A 20,387-nucleotide genomic window follows, 5' to 3' on the forward strand; every position below is an offset into this window, starting at 1 on the left:
CATTGGCTCTCCAAACAGACTTCCCAGACAGATACAGCCTCTTTAAAAAAAAGTGAGGCAGCCATGGGTAGTGTGTGTGTGTGTGTGTGTGTGTGTGTGTATGTGAATTATCTTAAACCACTGCAGCAAATGAAAGAGCAATCTACAGGGAAGCAGCTCGCTGCAACCCCATCCAGTCTGATTAATGTCTACTGGTGAGCACAATGGTAATCAAACGCCAAACGGGCACCAAATTGGGGAGGCAGTCAGAAAGGGACAATGAGAGCAATTCAGTGCTTTAGAGCCTCGCCGGCTGCATCGGTTATTGTTCCGGGGATTTATAACGGCAAACAATGACAACTCACCGTTGCGGGCACAATGCAGTTGTTTGGCGTGCGGCAGGGACTCTTGGAGAATGAGCTACTCGCTGGAGGAGAGAAGGGAGAGGAATGGGAAGTCAGAGGGGACAAAGTGTCTAATTGCAGTAGAAGCTCTGGCTGGCTGATTGCTGTTTGATTTGGTGCAGTGAGACTCGGGGTAAATGAAGTGCTGGGCTTTCAGAAGGAAGCACTTGGACAAATGATCGGATGCTTGGGTTTCTTATCCGACTATTTTATCACTCGCTTCCCTATGATATCCAATGTGGAGAGATACTGGCTCACATGATGGAGGAGAGCTTCATTATTTGTAAGGATCTACAAACACATTTCATCCTCCTTAGGGCTCATGACTGACATAGCTAAGTCAACAACAACAACAACAACAACAACAACAACAACAACAACAACAACAACAACAACAACATATTTATACCCTGCCCATCTGTCTGGGTTTCCCCAGCCACTCTGGGTGGCTTCCAACAAAATATTAAAATACAATAGTGCGTCAAACATTAAAAGCTTCCCTAAACAGGGCTGCCTTCAGATGTCTTCCAAAAATCTGGTAGTTGTTGTTCTCTTTGACATCTTGTGGGAGGGCGTTCCACAGGGCAGGTGCCACTACCAAGAAGGCCCTCTGCCTGGTTCCCTGTAACTTGGCATCTCGCAGGGATGGAACCACCATAAGGCCCTCGGCGCTGGACCTCAGTGTCCGGGTGGAATGATGGGGGTGGAGACGCTCCTTCAGGTATACAGGACCGAGGCTTAGGGTGAGCACCTTCTGCTGTCTCTGCAACATTTGTCTCCCCTTTCATAGAAATGACTGTTAGCCATTTTCACCGTCCCTCACAAAACAAGTGAACTTGGGGGGTGTTGAAGCTCTTCTGCCTCCCTAGTGACCAACATCAATGTCTAGGGCAAGTGTCTCATTCCAGAGCCTGTTTTCGTTCTTCCCACGACACCCGATGGGAACCACGGGAAACTGAGCTGGCCCCATGGGAAACTGAGCTGAGTGATGGGATAGCCCAGATAGTAGAGCGTGAGACTCCTAATCTTAGGGTTATGGGTTTGAACCCCTTGTTGGGCAAAAGCTTCCTGCATCGCACAGGGGATTGGATCAGATGAGTCTCGCAGTCCCTTCTAACCCTACAATTCTGTGATTCTATGGTAGAATGTGATTGATTGATTGATTGATTGATTGAATGAGAGATTAGGATCTGATAGCTGATTTGTTTATTTTTTAAGTAGATGTTGAGAAAATCTCTCTCCCTTCCCCAAGCTCTGTCCTTGCTTGAATTCTGCTAGGAAATCTGGTTGGTCACTGTGAGAACAGGATATAGAACTAGATGGGCGATGGGCCTGATCCACCAGGCTCTTTTAATGTGCCATTGATGTCAGCTCCTGGAAAAACAAATCTCATGACTTCTTGCCCTGCCTGGGGACTTCTGGAGACATCTGACTGTTCATAAGGGGAAGGAAAAAGCAGAACTGCCCTGCTGGCAACTCTTCTACATTTCTGGCTTGACTCACTTCCTCAAGAATGCTCAAGCTGGGTTTTCTGGACGGATCTGCAGTGGTTGCATACTTAGAAAATCCTTCTTTGGGTTGGCTGGATGACCTCCTGGATCCTTCCAGCCTTACAATTTGTTAGGAATTGACACTCGGACTTCCTCCTGCTAGAGAGATAATGAGCCCTCTGCTAATGAGCTGAAGCCTTCCAGAAATAATTAGAGTGGGTCTGTCATGTAAGGAAATATTTCAAGATATATCTCTCTAATAAAAGTATTCATATTTCATTCCTAACCTGCACTTGGCATAAGGGGGCTTTTTCCAGCTGAATGATAAATTACGGCTGATATTTCAGACTGGAGAACTCCTTCGCCTATTCACGTTAATTAAGTGATGCAAGTAATTGTGCATTCTGAGTTAGGCTGGAGTTGGCTGGCTTCTTTGAAGTGGTACGTTATCTAGCGGGTTCCGAAGTTTGCACCGGGGCACGTGGGGGGCCTTAAAGGTGAGAAACTTGGTGCTTAAAATAGACATGTCTTGGTTTTCCATTTTCCGACCACCCAATGAAAACCTGACGGTATTATTATTTTAGCCCTGGCAGTGCAAATCACCCATGACTTATCTGCAGATTACAGAAGTAGATGGCGCTGAAATGTCAGGGAGAAAACCGTCTTGTCAAAATGGAAGCAGTTTTGACAGTTAAACACATAAACATGCACACCAGCCCTGAGGATTCAGTAAATTGCTTCCCTGTGAACAGGCTTCACCCTCTTGCCTGCATCTGGCATGAAAGCTTGCCTTATCTGTCACCAACTTGGGACTCTACAGTTGGCCATCAGCTCTGGTCAGGATGGCATGTGGTCAGAGATGATGGGAGCTGTGAGTCCAGCAATTTCTGAAAGACATCAGTTGAAGAAAGCCCGTTCATCCTGCACAACTAGCACGTCTTCAGGCAGTGTGTAGTTAAACTGTGGAACTCACCGCCACAGGAGATAGTGATGGCCAGTGCCAGATTTATGTATAAGCTAAACAAGCTATAGCTTAGGGCCCAACTCTTTGGGGGGGGGCCAAAAAAATTAAAGGGGAAAAAACTGGATGTACAGTTCCAAAATATAAGTTAAAAAACAAATAAAATAAAACCTACACACAGCAACAGTGTTTTGTGGTGTGTAGGCTCCTAGGATGTAAGTCATGGGCCCCGCCTGCTAGCCTCCTCCCTAAAATATTACTGGTTTGCTCCTTTCTATATATAGGGTGCCTACATTCTGCATGGACTGGTTGCATGGCAACATGCGCAAATGGCTTGAGATACCTATTAGGTCCATCAATTACCATATAGCATCTATTCAACACAAAGAGCAGAGGCAATTTGTTGTTGACAAAGGACAGCTGGATATATAAAAGGCCCCATTACCTTCAGTAGCTTAGGGCTTCATCAAACCTCCTGAAACTCCCTGGTACTGAATGGGGTAACTGTGCCCCTGAAGGACCAAGTGCGCAGCCTGGGAGTAATTTTGGACTCGCAGCTGTCCATGGAGGTGGAGGTTAATTCTGTGTCCAGGGCAGCTGTCTACCAGCTCCATCTGGTATGCAGGATGAGAACCTCCCTGCCCACAGACTGTCTCACCAGACTGGTGCATGCTCTAGTTATCTCTCGCTTAGATTACTGCAATGCGCTCTATGTGGGGCTACGTTTGAAGGTGACCCGGAAACTACAACTAATCCAGAATGTGGCAGCTAGACTGGTGACTGGGAGTGGCCGCCGAGACCATATAACCCCGGTCTTGAAAGACCTACACTGGCTCCCAGTACTTTTCCGAGCACAATTCAAAGTGTTGCTGCTGACCTTCAAAGCCCTAAACGGCCTCTGTCCATTATATCTGAAGGAGCGTCTCCACCCCATCATTCTGCCCGGACACTGAGGTCCAGCTCCAAGGGCCTTCTGGCGGTTCTCTCGCTGCGAGAAGTGAGGCTACAGGGAACCAGGCAGAGGGCCTTCTCGGTAGTGGCGCCCACCCTGTGGAACGCCCTCCCACCAGATGTCAAAGAAAAAAACAACTACCAGACATTTAGAAGACATCTGAAGGCAGCCCTCTTTAGGGAAGCTTTTAATGTTTGATGTATTATGGTATTTTAATATTTCGTTGGAAGCCTCCCAGAGTGGCTGGGGAAGCCCAGCCAGATGGGCGGGGTATAAATAATAAATTACTATTATTATTATTATCCGGCCCTGGTGATGGCCACCAGTTTGGATGGTTTTAAAAGAGGACTGGACAAATTCACGGAGGAGAGAGCTGTGCATGGCTGCTAGACTCAGTGGCTAGGCTCTGCCCTCCACAGCTGGAGGCATCAATGCTTCTGGAAACCAGCTGCTGGAAACCACAGGAGATAAAGGGCTCTCGTTCTTACATCCTGCTTGTGGGTTCGCCATAGGCATTTGATTGGCCACTGTGAGATTCTCGACTGCCTTTCTGTGTTACTATAGAAACAACAAAATACACAACAAAATATTACAGCAACAAAATATACAACAAAGAACATACACCTTATAATAATCTGACCCAATACAAAAAAATCATAATAAAACAGAACTTTAAAATGGAACGACTTGTATCAAATAAAGCAATATTCAATAATTTATTAGAATATAATAGTACACAATAAAATTAACTCACAAAACTGGATTGTTGTAATAACCTGCAGTTTTATAAGAGTATATATTTAAAGAAGATGAATAAATGAGTTAATTTGGAATATACAGAAAGTATAATAAATAAATTTAAGGGACCACAGAAAAAGGGGGAAGGAAGCCGAGTTTTGAAATGTTAAGTTGATTGTAAAATTATTGAAATGTATAAACCTGAAAACCATATTTTATTTTTTTTAAAGAGAGAATTGATTGGGAAACTGAAGAACTAATGATATAACATATATAAAATAAAATAAAAATTGACTCTCAAAATGTCAGAAAATAATAATAACAGCCTTCATTCCTAACAATTGCAATGAACGATTACTAAACTATGATTAATGATAATGATAATGATAATTTTTTATTTGTACCCTGCCCTACCCGCCCAGAGCCGGGCTCTGACCGGCTAACATCATATAAATAATACAATATGCATAAAAACAAGCAATCAATCGATTAAAATGCATCCCAAAATTAATTCAAATAAAAGTAACTGCAAATGAAAATGCATTAAAATACCACAATGCATACAAAGCCATGTAAAAGGATCAAACTGAGAAACAAAGACACACAACTATTTTTATAAAGCTATATCTCCGTGCAAAAGCGGTTTTCACATTCTGCCTTTCCTTCTTTCCTTCTTTGGGTCACTCAGTGGACGGCAACTGGAATGAATGGTCGAGCTGGAGCTCCTGTTCCACCAGCTGCTCCAACGGCACCCAGCAGCGGACGAGAGAGTGCAATGGGCCGTCGTACGGGGGAGCCGAATGCCAAGGACACTGGGTGGAGAGCCGAGACTGCTTCCTAAGACAGTGCCCAGGTCAGTAGTAGCGTGTGGGTCACCCTCTGCCCCTTTGGGAGTCAACCAATGCATGGCTGACCTGCAAAACAAGCTTCAGTATGGCAGTAAAACTGCTCGGACCTTTGCAAAGCTAAGCAGGGTCTGGTATGGTTTCAAATTGGAAGGGAGACTATGAATCAAGAAGCAACAGCCTTTACCAAAGGTGTCATGGGTTTTGAAGACACTCGAATTCAGGACGCTAGAGAGAAACGTGCTAAGAGGAAAGCTCCCTTAGCAAACCCTCACCATGATCAACTCCCGCCCGGAAACCTATGTCCCCACTGTGGAAGAATGTGTGGATCCAGAATTGGCCTCCACGGTCACTTACGGACTTATTGTTAAAACCGTGTTTATGGAAGACAATCTTACTCATCTAAGAGTGATTACCAAAGAAGAAAAAGAAGATTAGATGACGCTTGGCATCCCTTCCAACTTTAAGATTCTATGATCATCGTAAGTGGCTCAGTACAGATACACATGGGAGAAGTTGCTACTGAAAGATCTGTGATATCATGGGTGCCATTCAGATGTTATGGACTACAAATCCCATCAGCCACAGCTGGCACAGCTGAGATACTGATAGCCCCCATCCTAAGGAGTTTCTTACAAGGTGTTTGATGCTTGCCTTTTGCCCTGTAAGGAGCACTAGTTTGCCAACAGAAATAAACTTCAGTGCAGCTGTCCCCAACCTATTGCCATCCAGGTGCTTAGAGCTGAAGCACTAAAGATGGGATTTGTAGTTCAAAACGTCTGGAACATGCTCATTTTGGGGAAAGCTACTATACAGCAAGTCTTTCAGTAGCAACATTTTCTGTGTACATCTCTGCTGAGCCACATAATGGAGCTGAAACAATTTGGAACACATATTCCTAAGCACAAGCTACTTCCTAGTATTGTTTATTTAAGCAATTTTGATACTGCTTAACTAAGGAGGAGGAGGAGGAGGAGGAGGAGAAGAAGGAGAAGGAGAAGGAGAAGGAGAAGGAGAAGGAGAAGGAGAAGGAGAAGGAGAAGGAGAAGGAGAAGGAGAAGGAGAAGGAGAAGGAGAAGGAGAAGTCATCTCCAGTAGGCACTGGAAGCTCAACAAGGAGGGGATTTGTCTGACCTCAACTGGAGGAAGTCCAATAAAACTGGGTCCAGAATACTAAGCACATGCCATGCATCCATGCTGTGGAGGACCACAAACAGTTACTCCTCTGTAGACCTCAGACAGGATACCTTAAGGTGTCTTGGACCAAAGTTGTTGGTAGCAGGGGCACAGGAAGGGGGGGGTGAGGTCCAACCCGGGTGTCATCCTTGAGCGGGTTGACAAAATGGAACACCTTGGGGGGGGGGCGGCACTTACCGTGGGGCCTGGAGTGCAGCACGCCTGAGCCACACGTCTATCCTGGGAATGACGCAGTGGCTTGGGGCCCCACACTGCCTGAAATGGCAGTGTGGGGCTTGTGTCCATCAGGTGGACTCTGTTGGCAGCTCGCTGTGGATCGCCGCGGTGCCCCTGTGGGAGGCTCGCCCCGCCCCCGCAGCTCCGGGTGCCGGAGCAGCTAGCTACACCCCTGGTTGAGAGCCAATTTGAGAACCTCAATGGCCCCCAAGTGGAAAACCTTACAGGACTTGCAATTTTTGATTTGGTAGAAAAATATGTGGAGTTTAGCAATAGCTGAAAAATATCACATGCCAAAGCTTGGAGAACCCAGGAAAAAATTATATGCAGTTTGGTGGGATTCTATCTTGTTTTCAACAAATGTAGCAACACAGGACTCCCTGTCCCTAGTACAACATGAAATTTGGTTTTCTTAATGGTCTTAAGTATTCTACCAACCTAATATTAAGTCTCTCACAGATACATTGTGCTGGTTTTTTGTGCCTCTGTTATGTTTATTGTATCAATTTATTTGATTTGCTTCAATATTATTATTTTTTAAAAGGAGGGACCTTGATCCTGGCTCTGCCATGTCTGAGCAACCAGTGCAAGCTTTTGAGTTATGTGCCGGGACTTATTTACCCCATCAATAGTCCAATCGCAGCATTTTGCACCAGCTGGAGCTGACAGCCAGTGTGGTGTAGTGGTTAAGAGTGGTAGACTCGTAATCTGGTGAACCGGGTTTGATTCCCCGCTCTTCCACATGCAGCTGCTGGGTGACCTTGGGCTAGTCACACTTCTTTGAAGTCTCTCAGCCCCACTCACCTCACAGAGTGTTTGTTGTAGGGGAGGAAGGGAAAGGAGAACGTTGGCCGCTTTGAGACTCCTTTGGGTAGTGATAAAGCCAGATATCAAATCCAATTCTTCTTCTTCTCCACACCAGATCCAAGGATAGCCCTACGTAGAGTGCATTGTGTGCCCACAACCCCAGATCTCCACCCTCCCCTGAAGGAACCCTACATTACATTTTCTCTCTTTCTCCTCCAGTGGATGGGAAGTGGCAAGTGTGGGGCCCATGGGGGAGCTGTACCACCACTTGTGGAGGTGGAACGCAGAAACGCGACCGTGTCTGCTATGGCCCTTTCTATGGAGGAGACGCATGTCAAGGTCCCAAAGAGGAGTACAAGCAATGTAATGAGAAGAGATGTCCAGGTAAGAGATTTCTGCAGGAGATGAAGGGACTAGATGGGCCATTGGCCTAATCAAGCAGACACTTCTTATATCCTAATTAAAACTGTGCATTAGCAGTGGTTCCTGCACTGCAGGGCACTGGAGTAAAAAACCTGCATATTTCCCTGCGAGCGGCAAATTCTGCCCCTCAGCTGCCTACACTCTTTGGCCCGCTGATCAGAACGGTCAAGTGGTTCTGGGCAGGAAACTCACAGGTAGGTAGAACACCTCTTGCTTTGTGAAGTGCACTGATGCCAGAGTGTCCATCTGGTCCCACTAGGAAATCAAAAGGCTCTGTTGTTGTTTAGTCACTTAGTCGTGTCCGACTCTTCGTGACCCCATGGACCAGAGCACGCCAGGCCCTCCTGTCTTCCACTGCCTCCCGCAGTTTGGTCAAACTCATGCTGGTAGCTTTGAGAACACTGACCAACCATCTCATCCTCTGTCGTCCCCTTCTCCTTGTGCCCTCCATCTTTCCCAACATCAGGGTCTTTTCCAGGTAGTCTTCTCTTCCAATGAGGTGGCCACAGTCTTGGAGCCTCAGCTTCAGGATCTGTCCTTCCAGTGAGCATTCAGGGCTGATTTCCTTCAGAATGGATAGGTTTCAGCTTCTTGCAGTCCATGGGACTCTCACCGCTCTAAGTATGGCTTATTTTTTCCTGGGGAGGGTGTGTGTGATTCTAGGGGTATCAAGCTGATGGCCTTCATCCAACATGTGGTTGGATGATGACAATGAGTTTGAAAGAAGGAGCCTCAAGGTGGTTCGCAGACAAATAAAATGCAGCAGTAAAATAACAAGAATTAATCTGGCTGTTGTTGGCCTTTGATTGCCTCCAAGATTCCTGGCCAGCCTTTGGCCTGACAAGTATGGGCATTCGGATCCTGTAGCCGTCAGATCAATGTCTAAATGCAATTGCATTCTTATTTTGCCCTAGAGAGAAGGGGGAAGAGGAAGAACATCAAATATCAACATAATTTGGTTTTAAAAAAGGAGGAAAGCCATTGAGCGTAATTGGGTTAGATGTTAAATTCTCCCAGTGCTGCGTGCTTCCTTTTGTAAAATGGCTTTTGTTACAAAGGGATATTAAAAATTACAGGCATCGTGTTATCCCCTCCTGAGAAATGGAGCACTCCCACACTCTCAGGCAAGGTGGCGGATTGCATTTCTAATGAGCGTCCCTAATACAGAGTGTCATGCCTTGTTTCCCAGGAATGTACTTGAGCACAGGAGGGAAAGTTGAAAGGGTGAAATTGAGGACAAGACTCTGGTGGTTGGTTCCTGCATTACAGTTGCAAGCGGAATGTGGAAAGAGGGTTGCAGAGCTGATCTCCTTCTTAGCCCAGCACCACAGCTAATACAGTGGTACCTCGGGTTAAGAACTTAATTCGTTCCGGAGGTCCGTTCTTAACCTGAAACTGTTCTTAACCTGAAGCATCGCTTTAGCTAATGGGGCCTCCTGCTGCTGCTGCTGCACCGCTGCCGCACGATTTCTGTTCTCATCCTGAAGCAAAGTTCTTAACCCGAGGTACAGTGGTACCTTGGGTTGCAGACGCTTCAGGTTACAGATGCTTCAGGTTACAGACTCCACTAACCCAGAAATAGTACCTCGGGTTAAGAACTTTGCTTCAGGATGAGAACAGAAATCATGCAGTGGCAGCATGGTGGCAGCAGGAGGCCCCGTTAGCTAAAGTGGTGCTTCAGGTTAAGAACAGTTTCAGGTTAAGAACGGACCTCCAGAACGAATTAAGTTCTTAACCTGAGATACCACTGTGCTATTTCTGGGTTAGCGGAATCTGTAACCTGAAGCATCTGTAACCTGAAGTGTCTGTAACCCGAGGTACCACTGTATTGAGCTAGTTAAGGACTGGACTAAACCATCTGGGGGTCCTTTACCTTTACTTTTAAGGACAGACAGATCGGCCACCTTGCCTTCTGCTCAGTTGTGAATGTTTTTAATTCCTTGTTCCCTTTTGTCCTGCTTCCAAAACAAACACATTCTTCCTTTCTTTTTCCAAAAGGAAAACTTGAGCTGTATCAAAACATGCATTTTTTAAAACCACATTTCTCAAACTTCCTACTGCTTCTACATATTTTCCTCTATCTAGCTAGCTAGCTATCTCTTGGTGGAAGGAGTTGGGGAGTTGGGTATGTTTAGCCTGGAGGAGAGAAAACTGAGAAGTGATATGGTATGGTAGCCATCTTCAAATATCTGAAGGGTTGCCACATGGAAGATGGAGCCAGCCAGAACCAGCCCATGCATGATGCAGGGTGATGCAGCCGATTCAGGTGGCAGAAGGACAAGAGACGGCACTCTTCCTGCTCTCCTGCCCCACTGCTTCCGCCGCAGAGAGGAAGGCATTCTGCCGCAGACATAGAAACCAAGCAAGCAGCAACACTTTGAGGAGCACCTTGACTCCAGTCAGGTTTGGTCAGTCAAGTCAGAGTCAGAGCTCAGCCATGGTGGAACTGGGGCAAACGGTACAAAATGGGAGCTTATTTTTCTGGTGTTCCAATTGGTAGGACCCAAACCAATAGATTCAAATGACAACAAAGCAGACTCCCAACTAACCATCAGGAAGAACTTGTGGATGGCAAGAGCTGTTTGACAGTGGAGGTTATACAGTGGTACCTCTGGTTACGTACTTAATTCGTTCTGGAAGTCCGTTCTTAACCTGAAACTGTTCTTAACCTGAAGCGCCACTTTAGCTAATGGGGCCTCCCGCTGCCACCGCGCTGCCGGAGCACGATTTCTGTTCTCATCTTAACCCAAAGTACTATTTCTGGGTTAGCGGAGTCTGTAACCTGAAGCGTATGTAACCTGAAAACGTCTGTAACTAGAGGTACCACTGTATATCTATTGCCTTGAGACTAATGTGTGAAGATGCCCTCGGTCCCTATGCCGGTCAGTTTCATGGTAACGATGAAAGATTGCACCCCCAATTCCAAATGCAGCCAAGAAGGCAGGTGGGTGGAAACCATGGCAGAGCTCATCATGTTGCATCCCAAGTCTTGAGCAGAGCGTATTTCTAGTTCAAGCACCGATGTCGAGTCCATTACCCACCAAGGCTGGGTGCTCGGCCTTGACTAATTGTCTTGGATAGCAGCAACCCACACACTGAAACGGTGCTCTGCGACCTTCCGAAGTCAACCTTGCTGGCTAGACACTGACAAATTGCAGCCACGGTCAGGATCATTGATTCCAAGCCACCAACAGCTGCTCCTGCACCAGTTAGGTGCCCATCTCTTTGGCACGTCATTCCTGGCATGGTGGAATCCTGCTGCGGCTCAGTGTCAAATTCTAGGAGATGGGGACTTCCATGAGAAGCTGCTGGGGCTTATCCATGCCTGTCATTCCCTTTCCTTTTTCTCTTCCATTTCCACCCAGACTATGTATGCTCCCCCTCTTGTTTACAAGTTGCTTTACATGCCCAATAAAATAGAAAATGCAATTGAAAGCTGTGAAATATATGTCCCCCTCCTCCCTGTGCTTACTGGTGAGAAATGACTTTAACACCCCAATGACAGCTTTCACTGCTTTATGTCCCATAAATAACTTTTCCACATAAAGGGTTGTGCTACTCAGGCCAGGAGCCGGGTTCCTTTGTGTGTGCTCAAAGCTTTCTCCCAGATTCGGAACGAGAGAATCGCCTCCAGGCATTTCCGTGAGTGTATTTGCACAGGGTTTTTTTAGGGGTGAGGATGGAGGAAGTGCGCTGCCGGATCAGACCAAAGATCCATCTCGGTCAGCATTCTGTTTCCCACAGTGACAACTAGATTCCAATGGCAGAGGTGATGTGGAGCCTGGTGGTCTCTGGGTGTAGCTGGACTCCAGTTCCCATCAGACCCAGCCAGCATAGCCAATGATCAAGGATCATGGGAGTTATAGTCCAGAAACACCTGCAAGGCAGCTGGTCTATGGAACTGGCCTATGGAAAGCTTGCAAGCAGGACATGAAACTTGTCTGTGGATGTGTGTGAATGCACACCTGCATGCACACACACACACACACACAAACAAACACATCTGGTATTCCAAGCTTTTGACCAAGATAGTTTCATTTAGCTGTCATAGCTAATGGTAAAGGTAAAGGACCCCTGGACAGTTAAGTCCAGTCAAAGGCTACTACAGGGTTGTGGCGTTCATCTCGCTTTCAGGCAGAGGGAGCCAGTGTTTGTGCACAGACAGCTTTCTGGGTCATGTGGCCAGCAGGACTAAACCGCTTCTGGCGCACGATGGAAGCCAGAGCTCATGGAAACACTGTTTACCTTCCCGCTGCAGCGGTACCTATTTATCTACTCGCACTGGTGTGCTTTTAAACTGCTAGGTTGGCAGGAGCAGAGACAGAGCAACGGGAGCTCACTCCATTGTGGGGATTCAAACCACCGACCTTCTGATCAGCAAGCTCAAGAGGCTCAGTGGTTAGACATTTCTGTGTGGTTGAATTCCACCTGTTTTCTCTACATTATCACTTTGGTATGCGTGTGTATAAAGATCTACGAGCCCACACCTAGAGATCGGCAAGCCCAAGAGGCTCAGTGGTTTAGACCACAGCGCCACCCACATTCCGCTTTGTAGATTTGTGGAGATCTAGCAAACTTCCTAAATTTCTAGAATCCATATATGTCTGTCTGTCTGTCTGTTTACAGATAGGTAGCCGTGTTGGTCTGCCATAGTCAAAATAAAAAAAATCCTTCCTGTAGCACCTTAAAGACCAACTAAGTTAGTTCTTGGTATAAGCTTTCGTGTGTATCTGAAGAAGTGTGCATGCACACGAAAGCTTATACCAAGAACTAACTTAGTTGGTCTTTAAGGTGCTACAGGAAGGAATTTTTTTATTTTGTCTGTCTGTTTGTTTGTTTGTTTGTTTGTTTGTTTAAACCACACTTTACTTAAGCATACTCTACTTAGGTAAAGGTAAAGGGATCCCTGACCGTTAGGTCCAGTCGTGGCCGACTCTGGGGTTTCGGCACTCATCTCGCTTTATTGGCCGAGGGAGCCGGCGTACAGCTTCCGGGTCATGTGGCCAGCATGACTAAGCCATTTCTGGCAAACCAGAGCAGCACATGGAAACGCCGTTTACCTTCCTCCCAGAGTGGTACCTATTTATCTACTTGCCCTTTTTCATGCTTTCGAACTGCTAGGTTGGCAGGAGCAGGGACCGAGCAACGGGAGCTCACCCCGTTGTAGGGATTTGAACCACCGACCTTCTGATCAGCAAGTCCTAGGCTCTGTGGTTTAACCCACAGCGCCACCCGCATCCCCATATTCTACTTAAGCAGTTCTTAATTCTGAGGTTCCTTGATATAACAGATGGCTGTTCTCATTCACCACTGTCAGCCCACATTTTCTTTTTCCCTCACCCATCTTCCCCTTTTCAGTTTCTTTCCTTCCTTCCTTCCTTCCTTCCTTCCTTCCTTCCTTCCTTCGTCTCAGCAGACGTACTAAATTCAGCCACATCCTTTCTTCCTTTCCAGAGCCCCATGAAATCTGTGACGAAGATAACTTTGCTTCTGTGATTTGGAAGGAGACTCCAGGAGGAGAATCTGCAGCTGTTCGATGTCCCCGGAACGCCACAGGTAAGTAGTGGTGGCCTGACGTGGTCCTTCTCTCCTCTATGGCGACGGATGATGTCTTGACACCTCAAATGGCCTGGACCTCTTGCAAGGTCACATAGGACATTAGGGTGCAGACTTCAGATTTCAGTAACTGTCAGAAAAGTGGTTCATGGTTCTGGATTCAAGTTCATCACAGTAAGCTCCCCTCCACATGGCTGTATAGCCGTGGGACCCAGTCCATTCCCTACAAGTTTCTCAGATACTATGAAACTGTGTCTTTGTGGATCCTATGTTCTCTCTTCCACTTCTCTTGAATTTCTGTTTATCTGTGGGTGGGTACCACGCATACATATTAAGAATGTTTATTATTTTTAATATTTCATGTTCATTTCACTTTTAATTTGTATACCTATATTTCTATATTGCTACGTGCAAGGCATTTTACAAGCTGAAGAAACAACAAAATAGATAGCAGAGATCAAACTATCTGATCCAATGCAAAAAAACAAAACTTTAAAATAAACAACTTCTATCAAATAAAGCAATATTCAATAATCCATTAGAATATAATAGTAAACTTACTACAGCTGCCCAGACTTTGCTAGCTCAGAGACAGAAAGAAAATGCAGTCCTTACCAAGGGAGATCGGCAGATGAAATTGATGGACTATGCTGAGATGGCAAAACTGACTGGAAGAATTAGGAACCAGGAACAATCAAATTTTAATAAGACATGGGGAAAGTACATAACATATTTTTAAAAATATTGTAAACCATTAAAATCATTAGTAGGACTGACATAAAACTTGTAGTTAAAAGAAGAACTAGGGGGTGTTTAAAGATGCTAAAATTGGAGTAAGATGCGGGGGGGGGCAAACTTTGGTATAAGGATAGACAAAAGGGGGGAGAGAAGGTCAAAGGTATCATATTGATTATATTTTAATTGTTCTTTCTCTTGCTGTTTGTAAACCTGGAAATGCATATATACAGTTTACTATTATATTCATATTTGTTGTTGTTTAGTCGTTTAGTCGTGTCCGACTCTTCGTGACCCCATGGACCAGAGCACGCCAGGCACTTCTGTCCTCCACTGCCTCCCGCAGTTTGATCAAACTCATGCTGGTAGCTTCAAGAACACCATCCAACCATCTCATTCTCTGTCGTCCCCTTCTCCTTGTGCCCTCCATCTTTCCCAACATCAGGGTCTTTTCCAGGGAGTCTTCTCTTCTCATGAGGTGGCCAAAGTATTGGAGCCTCAGCTTCACGATCTGTCCTTCCAGTGAGCGCTCAGGGCTGATTTCCTTCAGAATGGATAGGTTTGATCTTCTTGCAGTCCATGGGACTCTCAAGAGTCTCCTCCAGCACCATAATTCAAAATTATATTCATATAAACTGTAGTAAACAGTAAATTTAAATATAAGCAAATAATAATTAAACAGTTTGCACTTATCAATTACAAGAAAGAAATGCCAAACTATAGTCAATAAAAATCTAAATCAATAAAAAAACTATAATCACTAAAAATCAATAAAAATAATGACAAGTCACAAGGCATTAGATACCACAAACATACAAAAACATGTACCAGTAAAAGGACCAAACTGAGAAACGATTTATATAATGCTCTATACCCATAGACATCAGGGAGGTTCACAGCATAAAATTACAATATAAAAAAACACAAAATAGGTAATAAAAAACAAAAACAATGGCAACCTGATAACCCCGCCTTCCACAACACATTTTAAAAGGGCAGCAGATGTCAATCAGCCCAAGGCCTGGTTAAAGAGGAACGTTTTCATCTGGCACCTGAAGGTGCATCATGAAAGCACAAGCCAAACCTCCTTGGGGAGAGCATGGGAAAGGAGGCCGAGAGATTGGACAGTGTTGTTGTTTTAGTGCATTTTTAATATTTTGTTGGAAGCCTCCCAGAGTGGCTGGGGAACCCCAGTCAGATGGGCGGGGTATAAATAATAAATTATTATTATTATTATTATTATTATTATTATTATTATTATTATTACTACTACTATTATTATTAGTCCCATCTCCCACTCCTGACTCATGCAGTGGCTGGCGGTCGCATCCTGCTAAACAATTACACTAGCACAATGACTCTTAGTTATGCTATGTAACATTGCTGTGCTCTCCTCTCCCTGCAAGCGCAATGTGCACCCCTTAAATTTCTGCCAGGGGTTCCCCCAACTCTGGAGCAGATTCAGGGGGACAGGGAGAGGGGAGGGGGAGTTACATGCACAGCTAAAAATCACTGTGCTGGCACAACAGATTAGTTGGCCTCCACTATCTCTGCATTTGGCCTTTGTGCGGGTGCCAATGCACATCCTCAATGCAAGGAGGACCCAGTTGAGCCGAATCTGCTGTCAATTAGAGATCTACTCACTTGAATGCATAGAGCCCCTTCACCAGCCAATTAAATGGATGGACAAATGCAGTCCGCGGTCCCCTCAGTTCGTCTGCACACACTCACACACTCCCTGAATTATAAATGGAAGTTTAGTGGTCAAATACTGCAAAACAAACAAGATCTGAATCTTTATCTGATTAAAGTCGCAAATGAACGGAAACTCTTTAAGTCACTCCTTGCAATGGCAAAGGGGAGACACGAGCCAAGAAACAGCCGTGTCCGTAGCAGCAGAGATTCTTCTCAAAGTTTGTTTCTTGGGCTGTGTGCACATCCTAAAAGGTAAAGGAACCCCTGACCATTAGGTCCAGTTGTGACCGACTCTGGGGTTGCGGCGCTCATCTCGCTTTATTGGCCGAGGGAGCCAGCGTACAGCTTCCGGGTCATGTGGCCAGCATGACTGTGCCACTTCTGGCAAACCAGAGCAGCACACGGAAACACCGTTTCCCGCCGGAGCGGTACCTATTTATCTACTTGCACTTCGACATTCTTTTGAACTGCTAGGTTGGCAGGAGCAGGGACCGAGCAACGGGAGCTCACCCCGTCGCAGGGATTGGAACCACCGACCTTCCGATTGGCAAGCCCTAGGCTCTGTGGTTTAACCCACAGTGCCACCCGCGCTGCACATCATACCACCTCAAAAAAGAACATAATCCCGGGAGCTATAGTTTATCCCTCACAGGGTATCATTAAACTACAGTTCTCAGAATTCTTTCAGTGCAGCGTGTCTGAAGCAAACCTTAATTGTCTGAAGCAAACAAGATTCAGAAAACTAGGCAGCAAGGCAGAAGACGCAGAGGAATTTTTCAATGTGAACTTGCCCTGGGACTGGAAATAATAATAATAATAATAATAATAATAATAATAATAATTATTATTATTATTATTATTATTATTATTATTATTATTATTATTATTAATATCCCGCCCTTCCCAGCCGAAAACGGGCTCAGAGCGGCTAACATCAAATGTATAACACATTAACATAAAATCAGACAATCAATTAAAATACATCCCCAAATCAGATCAGGATCAGAATAAAATCCAATCAGATGGCAACCCGCAGATTAGGGTTGGGGACCTTAAATGCTCACAAGGCCCAACTGTTTGTGCTGAAGTTATATGGGCCTGTGAGAAAAATTGGGAGGCCACTTTCATGCAAGTTCTTATGAAAGGGGAGAGGGAGTCAGACTGTACCCCAACCAAAGGCCTGGCAGAACAGCGCCATCTTGCAGGCCCTGCGGAAAGATGTCAAGTCCCACAGGGCCCTGGTCTCTTGTGACAGAGCGTTCCACCAGATTGGAGCCACAGCCGAAAAGCCCTGGCTCTAGTTGAGGCCAGCCTAACCTCCTTGTGGCCTGGGACCTTCAGGATGTTTTTATTTGAAGACCGTAGGTTCCTCTGTGGGACATACCAGGAGAGGCGGTCCCGTAGGTATGAGGGTCCTAGGCCATATAGGGCTTTAAAGGTTAAAACCAGCACCTTGAACCTGATCCTGTACTCCACCAGTGCAGCTGGTATAGCACCGGGTGAATGTGATCTCGTAGCGAGGACCCCGTAAGGAGTCTCGCCGCGGCATTCTGCACCCGCTGGAGTTTCTGGGTCAGTCTCAAGGGCAGCCCCATATAGAGCGAGTCACAATAATCCAGTCTGGAGGTGACCATCGCGTGGATCACAGTGGTAGACACAGTAGACAATTTGTTCTTGCAAAAACTGAGATGCATCTTTCTGGCTGCTGTGGCTGTGGAGCAGAAGCTCTGGCCACAATCTTGTGGCTTATTTGTGCCAAAGCTGCCTTCTCTGGACATCTAAGCCAGAAGATGTGCCAGGACAGCAGCTGGCGTTTCGGAACCGTGTCCGAAGATGAATTGCTGAACGGTTTCGAGAGAGATGCCCTGCTGTGGCGTTGGTGAAAACGGCTCCCTCTGGGGGCTCTTGATGGGGAGAGCGTGTGTCCACGTCCATGGCAAGGAAGGGGTCAGCTAAGGTGGCCTCATTTGTTCGATCCGACCCCACCACTTTAGCTTGTGAGTCCCAAAGGTGTGGAACTGCCAAACAAGAGGATCACTCTAAATTAGGAGAGACAAGAGTAATGGAAGGCAGTGGACATTAGCTCTTGCCAGGATGATGAGTAACTGCCTGTTGGTTCCCAAAGATGTTGTTGCTGCTGAATATTTATTTCCTGACTATAGGTTCTCCCATGTGGTTCTTGAGCAAGCAATGATGTGTGTCCACCTGTATGGGCTGCACTTGCTGTTGAGCCAAAAATTTCTCCTGTGTTCCTCCCTCTGCTGCCCAACTTTTCTCCATCAATCAGTGAGGAAAGAAACAGCATTCGGAAATGATCAAAGGGGAGAAGGAAACCACCAACTTAGAGGACCACCAAATTAGGGTGGCTTTAAGAGAGAGACCAATGCATGGAAGGCGAGGGCTATTGTTGGCTTCTAGCCACCATGGCTGTGCTTTTCCTCTATGGGTGGAGGCAGAGATGCTTCTGAACAGCAGTTGCTGAAAACCACAGGAGGGGAGAGTTGCAGACTGGCTCACCAGAGTGGTGCATGCTCTAGTTATCGCTTGCTTGGACTACTGCAATGCGCTCTACGTGGGGCTACCTTTGAAGGTGACCCGGAAACTACAACTAATCCAGAATGCGGCAGCTAGACTGGAGACTGGGAGTGGCTGCCGAGACCACATAACACCGGTCTTCAAAGGCCTACAGTGGCTCCCAGTACATTTCCGAGCACAATTCAAGTGTTGGTGCTGACCTCTAATGCGCTAAACGGCCTCGGTCCAGTATACCTGAAGGAGCATCTCCACCCCCATCATTCTGCCCGGACAGTGAGGTCCAGATCTGAGGGCCTTCTGGCAGCTCCCTCACTGCGAGAAGCCAAGTTACAGGGAACCAGGCAGAGGGCCTTCTCGGTAGTGGCACCCGCCCTGTGGAACGTCCTCCCACCAGATGTCAAAGAGTAAAACAACTATCAGACTTTTAGAAGACACCTGAAGGCAGCCCTATTTAGGGAAGCTTTTAATGTTTAATAGACTACTGTATTTTAATATTCTGTTGCAAGCCACCCAGAGTGGCTGGGGAAACCCAGCCAGATGGACGGGGTATAAATAATAAATTATTATTATTATTATTATTATTATTATTATTATTATTATTATTATTATTATTATTATTATTATTACTACTACTACTCTTGCGCTTGGATCCTGCTCACTGGTTTCCCTTAGGACCATCTGGCTGGCCACTATGAAGACACGTTCCTGACCTAGATGAGCTAGTGGCCTGATCCTGCAAACTCTCCTTATGCACTTATGTTCAGTGTTGGTGAAATTCCATGGGTGGGCTGCAAAGCATTTTGTGTCTGCTCGTGTGTGCTTGCTTACCTTACAGTCCAGGTGGCCTGGGGTGTTTGTGAGTGTCCATTCTTTCATTCTACAATCCTTATGATCTGCACTTTGCAGCCTTCCTGGGGGCCTGAGCTTTACTGTGGATACAGGAAGGTAGGGAGGCTGCCTACTGTGGGCCTGACAGCTTTTATTACTTTTATTGTGCTTATTATTTTCTTTATTTTAAAGCACAGATTTTTAAAAAAGAAATTGCGATGTGATTGCTAAAAGTGTGGAAGATTTTCTTAAGATAAAAGGAACGACTTCCCTTAGAACTAAAATCAGTGATTGCATCCATCTCAGGCATTCAGTAGCCAAACTCTGTGGTTTCTGGGACCTCAGTTAAGTCCCAGGGGAAGTCATGGCATAGGTCCTCTCATGGAACTTTTTTCAAAGCAGGAAGCACTTGGGGCAGCCATGGAGGCTGCAGAGTGCAGGAAGGATGTGTATTGGAAAGGAAAAAATGGACACCACCATTGGTCTTCTTAGTACCATAAGGTAAGCTCAACCACATGCATAGTGAAATGAAATACGTTGCAAATGAGACAGAAAAAACAGAAGCTTCTGTCATGGGGAGAGAACAATTTTTAAGAAACTAGAGGGCAGGTTTCACTTTGGAACTAAATGGACTTTGCCACTGTTCCCTGAAGGCAGAATCTTCCTATTTCACACACATTCTACTCCTTTCTGCAACCACGCAGCAATCATCTCCAGTAGCAGCTATCTCGGTTTATAATGGCTTGATTTTCTCATGTTGACCAACTTCCTTCCTTGGACTGATAAGGATCAATGCTGTTGTGGGTAGACTTTGTAAGTTCACCAGCCAACTGGCAATGTGCTTGACTGTCCCCTTTCTGCTCTCCTTCAGGGCTGATCCTACGCCGGTGCATGCTGGATGAAGAGGGCATTGCCTATTGGACCCTTCCAACATATGTCAAGTGTGTTTCCATTGACTACAGGAACATCCAGATGATGGTGAGTGTTGAGGCTGAGCTAGGACCTTGGGAACCTAAATCCAGACCT

General features: G+C 45.9%; 1 protein-coding gene across 9 annotated transcripts in view; it reads left to right on the forward strand.

Annotated features, from left to right (window-relative positions):
• The window catches only part of ADGRB1 (adhesion G protein-coupled receptor B1), a 385,256-nt gene that overhangs the window by 193,546 nt on the left and 171,323 nt on the right, over nucleotides 1-20,387 (forward strand). For 5 of the 9 annotated variants that reach the window (XM_081204321.1, XM_081204324.1, XM_081204319.1 and 2 more), the window contains exons 7-10: nucleotides 5,203-5,377; nucleotides 7,809-7,973; nucleotides 13,467-13,568; nucleotides 20,233-20,339. In XM_081204321.1, coding sequence (XP_081060447.1) covers nucleotides 5,203-5,377; nucleotides 7,809-7,973; nucleotides 13,467-13,568; nucleotides 20,233-20,339 — 549 coding nt within the window. The remainder of the gene's footprint in view (nucleotides 1-5,202; nucleotides 5,378-7,808; nucleotides 7,974-13,466; nucleotides 13,569-20,232; nucleotides 20,340-20,387) is intronic. The other 4 variants (XM_081204325.1, XM_081204320.1, XM_081204327.1 and 1 more) reach the window with 1 other exon arrangement.

This window comes from Podarcis bocagei (genome assembly GCF_964188305.1).
Source record: "Podarcis bocagei genome assembly, chromosome: 8".
Taxonomy (NCBI): Eukaryota; Metazoa; Chordata; class Lepidosauria; order Squamata; family Lacertidae; genus Podarcis; species Podarcis bocagei.